Source organism: Pyrus communis, chromosome 14, assembly GCF_041283825.1.
Source record: "Pyrus communis isolate YQ-2024b chromosome 14, ASM4128382v1, whole genome shotgun sequence".
Classification (NCBI taxonomy): domain Eukaryota; kingdom Viridiplantae; phylum Streptophyta; class Magnoliopsida; order Rosales; family Rosaceae; genus Pyrus; species Pyrus communis.
Window position 1 is genome coordinate 19,586,796 of NC_142578.1, and position 5,428 is coordinate 19,592,223.

At 36.6% G+C, this 5,428-nt stretch overlaps 1 protein-coding gene across 1 annotated transcript; it reads right to left on the minus strand.

The window, feature by feature from the left end:
- Positions 1–1,451: 1,451 nt before the first annotated feature.
- On the minus strand, positions 1,452–4,296 carry LOC137713099 (calcium-binding protein CBP). The gene is made up of 5 exons (XM_068452355.2): positions 3,649–4,296; positions 2,828–2,874; positions 2,350–2,525; positions 2,166–2,184; positions 1,452–1,791 (listed from the first exon to the last, which is right to left on the minus strand). The coding sequence occupies exons 1-5, from the start codon at positions 4,208–4,210 to the stop codon at positions 1,687–1,689; spliced, it is 909 nt and encodes a 302-aa protein (XP_068308456.2). The 5' UTR covers positions 4,211–4,296; the 3' UTR covers positions 1,452–1,686.
- Between the last annotated feature and the right edge of the window lie 1,132 nt (positions 4,297–5,428).

Here is a 5,428-nt window from a genome sequence, read left to right on the forward strand (position 1 = left end):
ACCTCAAGTAGGAAACATGCATCTTCAACGGAGGTAGCAACCTAATTAGTACATTAATAAGTAGCAATAATCTTGTATATTTACAAGATTACTTGCTACTTCTTCAACTAGTACATTGTGTTCGACGATATATTTTAATCAAATGTATTGTTTATTAAAGAGTTAAAAGCATAAATTGGGGCCCCAAAAAACAAACATGATATAATAATATTTTGGATTAAGTACCTAAAACTCTCTAACCTTTTAGTGTTATTCTAAATTGGGCTCAACCTTTTTAAACATTTCAAACAAGTATCTAACTTATTCAAAATGTCACATCCGTCAAGCCCCAATTATTTTTTTGTTAAATGAACTAGGGTTTACTTTGTCTCCAACATCAATAGAAAGTTATGCAAGCATGGCCTCCACCAAGTAACAGTCACGACCACTTACCTCCAAACCTAGCGCACCACCACAAACTTCACCCTACAACTCAAGCGGCCAATATCTAGAAGAAAGTCATGGAGGTTGCTGAAACGGTATGGACTACCATGATGCGGCCCCCACCATCTTCACCACCCATAAAGAAGAACTCGAGGCTTTACTAGCCAAAAATTGGCGAATGAGGAAATCACATAAGTAGAAATAAGCTCATTGAAACCTTATATATGAATTCTTAACCTCTTCTTTGTTAGGATTTCTCAATCTTCATTTTTATTTTCCATTTTATTTGTGAATTTTTTTTTTCTCATTTTCATGTCTTTTTTTGAAGTTACTTTTGTTATTATTTTAGTGTCCAAATAAGCAAATCAGTGGGATCCATTGTTGTCACATGTACATTTAACGAAAAAATTAACTGAGACTTAACAGATATGACTTTCAATAGATCGGGTACTTGTTTGAAATGTTTAAAAATGTTGAGACTAATTTGGAATGACATTAAAGGTTCGGGTTTTAAGTACTTAATCCTAATATTTTAAGGTAGAGAATAAAATTTGAAGAGTTGGGTTAAAAGTAATTGGAAGAAAAAAATTGATAGTAGCATATAAGTACCACGTAGTTAGCAAATAACACTTTCACGTATAAAATTTGCTAACTCCCTTGGAGATGTAAAACTTATTTTGTTGGGTGGTGCTACATACATCAAATTTGTGCACCAAGTAATGTGACCCATCTACACCCTATAAACTTAATTGATGTGTCATATTTTACAACATATAAATTTGATTGATGACATACATTCGATGCATAAATTTGGTATGGCATGTTGACATGGAAAACAATTTAATAGGAAAAACAATGGTCACTGCATAGTAAATTAAGAAGATACTATGTGCCTGCCTGGATTAAAGGCTTTCGTTTTGGAATTATTGACCCCTAAAATAAATGTGGAGAAGTCCACCTTATTTATTTTTTTATTTTTTGCTAAAATAAAAAAATTACACAGGAAAAAGTTGTCAAAGTCATCTCACTTCTTAGCCAAATAAATTTTTATTTCCAACGACATCAACCTTTAATAGGAAAATGATACAAAAGTTAAAAACATGGTAAAACCAGACTCTGAAGCCTTATTACATGAAAGCTATACAGTGAGAAAATACAGCTATTGCACTCTACTCCACTAAGAAACAGGAAAGAAAGAGCTAGATATTACAATACTCTGGAAAACTTGGAACCGAATTCATAAAGCCTTTAGCAACACACAACCTACGCAATGAGGAATGGCAGGACAGTCAACATGAACTCCTCGTAACTGAAAGTTCCCATACCAGTGTACGCTTTGTCCTTCTCCTTAAACTTCTCGGTTAATCCCTGCAAGACACAAGCATCACAAAAGAAAACGCTCCATTAAGTATCGACAGTTTAGTGGTTAACCCACAGCTTGTCCTCTTGAGATAATGAAAATCCATTTTTGTAAGTTGTTAATGTTGTGGAAACTATATGATTCAGTGATGAACAATGATTTTATGGTTTCCCAGCCGAGAAATTAAGCAACGAAATAAAGGGGTTGTTCGTTCTCTTTTTGAAATGCTTGTCAACTAATTGCAGCAAGTTTTGAATACTCAACCGTACAAACTATGCATAAATCAGAATCAACTTTCAAGCCAACGCTAGGTTGAAGTTCCCCAAATTAACATTATAAATTAAGTGCACAAAATATAAGCTTTAGGGAAAATCGAACTCACCTTAACAGTTAGACAGCACCTGCATTTAATCAAAACAAAGGAACAAGGAATAATCAGATATCCATAAGAAAACATAATATAAAATATACCACAATGAAATGCTGTAAGTATCTAATGCGTAAGAATTTGATCCTCAAACCATTCCCAAAAAAGAATGATAGAAAAAAGGGAAAAGGGAACATACTCGATGAAATTGTCATATTCAATGGCCCTCTTTTTGCCTCCAGTCTTGTCGAATTTAGAGACCAGCAGTTCTAAAACTACAGGTGAGACAGCAAATCCCAGACTCAGCAGTGCATCTCTCAACTCATTTGCATCAATGAACCCACTTCTGTCCCGGTCGAACCTCTCAAACACTCCCTGATCAACCACACCAATTACAAAACAGTTAATTTCTCACAAAAATTAAAAGACAATCTTACGGACGTTTGATAACCGTTTCGTTTTCAATTTTTTGTTTGATTTTTAGTTTTTGATATTTTTTAACTAAAAATTGAAATCTTGTTTGGTAACTGCATTTTGTTTTCAATTTTCAAAAAAAATGAAATCTAAGAATAAAAAAATAAAACCAAATAAGATTTCAGCTTTTAGAAGAAAATTAAAACTAAAAACAAAATGATTATAAAAGAGAAAGAAACAAAAAAAAGAACTATTGGGATTACCCTCCAACTTTGAAGACTGTAGAACAGTGCAGCGAATTCCTTGGGCCCTGTTTTCACAATTTACCCACACACACAATAAATATCATTACGTACAAAGATAAACTGTACCAAATTAGCAATGGTGACGCTTTCAAAGACTCGAGAGCAACTTGCATACAAGGATTTCACCGATAGTGGTGTCCAGTCCACTAATAAAATGTCATGCCATGTAAATAAAAAAACATAAGCATGACATGATGGACTAAATTGCCAAGACGGCAACGATCTGTTTCCATCTCAGTAATTTTGGAAAAGCTAAATACCAAGAAGACCAAATTTCCAAACTTAATTTTGTAAAATAAAATTTAGAGCTGGTTTTGTATTATTGTGCTTTAAAAAAAGTATTGTTTTTGTTATATTAGATAATAAGCTCATTTTTGATACTTCAAGTTTTCACATTTTTTTCACCAAAAACTATCAAAATAAGTTATTTTTAAACATTTATCAAACATATTTTTGAATTCAACTTTTTTTATATTCATTTTTTATAAAAGCATTTCAATACCAACCCCGTCATTATAGTATTATCTTTTTGTGGATAAGCATAACGCGTGACGCCATAAACATTCAACGGTCAACTGACCACGACCACCACATTCGCATTCTACGGATTATATCCGATAGGCGTTAAGGGCATGATGGACATTTCGCATTGATTCTAAGTTTCTAACCGCGAGTCAGTGTCCGATCACTGACTCGGCGCAGGCGACACCGTTCAGTGCGTGGATCAAAAAATTACAAAGATATGCATACATGGAGTGATGAGGTTTGTAAATTGTTACCGATCTTCCTGGTGTTGGTCTGGGTGAAGAGGTACATGAGAAGATGAACAGTCCTCAAGCTGAAGCTCTGATTGTACGACGACAGAGCTCTCTGCATCTCCTTGTCGTCGATGAAGCCGCTGCCGTCCTGATCCGCCAGCTGAAAGCAAGCTATGACGTTCGGGTCGGTGCCCGGCGGGAACACCGACGGAACCAGAGCCGCGAACGGGCTGCCGTATCCCGGAGCAGGCGCCGGATATCCGCCTCCGCCGCCTTGATTCTTGTGAGGTTTGTCTGGATTGTACGGCTTGTCTGGATTGTACGGCTTCTCTGGTGCATAGGACGCGCCGTACGGTGCCGCTGGAGCGCCGTATGGTGCGGAGGATGGGACGCCGTACGGTGCAGACGGAGCACCGTAGGGTTGAGCTGTCTGGTGCTGGTGCTGCCCTTGGGGTGGGGCGCCGTAGGGTTGGCCTTGGGGCGGCGCGCCGTAGGGTTGGCCTTGGGGCGGCGCGCCGTAGGGTTGGCCTGGCGGTGCGCTTCCGTAGCCGGAGCCGGGAGGAGGGTGTGGGTAGCCTGACATTTTTTTATTGTTCTTTTAGGTAGTCTGAAAATTTGGTTTCGGAGCGTTTGCAGATTTTTCGAACTGATGGGGATGCATATATTATATATATGATTCTAGTTTCATGATCGGACCTGGGAAAGCTAGGTAATCACAGCGCTGCCATTCTTTATGTTTTTTATTTTAAGAAATAACTAATTGGGATTAACCACGAAAAACTTATAGATGTTATAAATAGGCAAACATTAGAAAGATAACATTTGTTAGGGACAGAAACGAGGCTGTTATAAAATATTATACTAACAAAATATTGCAGTGGAAGTGATGGATATTATTGCTATTAGTTGTTTTTCTCTTACAGTATCATTTGATCAAACATAATGCTCTATTTATAGAGCAACTTAATTGAAAACAAACAAATGACACTATTAAGCATATGATAGAGATACTATTGGCATGTGGCCATACAATCCCACTATTTACAACACCTCCCCTTGGATGCCCACATATCAACATCAGTTGCCTCATTAAAACCTTGCTTGGAAAAATCCAGTGGGAAAAAAAACCATAGCCAAAGAAAAAGAATAGAACATGCATGTGTCATGGATGCTCCCCCTGAATTGTATCTCCTCCTGAATCTGCATTCTTCAAATTGGTAAGCCGACATAATCCAATTCCCTACACTAACTTCCGAAATTTGTACTTTGGTAGAGATTTGGTGAACAAGTCTACCAAATTTTCATTGGAATAGATTTGTCTGACTTCAATAACTTTAGCCTTCTGAAGCTCATGTGCACTGAAAAACCTTGGAGATAAGTGTTTAGTCTTATCGCCCTTAATGAATCCTTCCTTCATTTGTGCAACACATGCTGCATTATCTTCATGGATGACAGTTGAAGTGTCTATCTTTGAAAGTAAATCACATGAATTCCGGATGTGATGGATCATTGATCTTAACCAAGAACACTCATAATTTGCTTCATGTAAAGCAATTATTTCTGAGTGATTGGCAGGGACGAAGCCAGAAATTTAACTAAGAGAGAGCATCTTAAAAAATTTGAGCTCCTTTTTTGGACAAATAAAGCTAGTTCTTTTACAAATGCTGAAAAAATTAATTACAAAATGCCTAATATTATTACTCTATTGTCTAATTTTGTCTTTAATTGTTGACAATCTAATGCTTATTTGTACTAATTAACCAAATACATGCAACTCAACAAGATTTAGACATTAGTGTGT

Excerpts from the sequence above, each read along its gene's own strand:
- LOC137713099 (XM_068452355.2), bottom strand. The coding sequence starts at position 4,210 with ATGTCAGGCTACCCACACCCTCCTCCCGGCTCCGGCTACGGAAGCGCA. Across the intron at positions 2,875-3,648 it reads GACCAACACCAGGAAGATCG|GGCCCAAGGAATTCGCTGCA; the intron begins GTAACAATTTAC and ends TTGTGAAAACAG. Across the intron at positions 2,526-2,827 it reads ACAGTCTTCAAAGTTGGAGG|GGAGTGTTTGAGAGGTTCGA; the intron begins GTAATCCCAATA and ends GTGGTTGATCAG.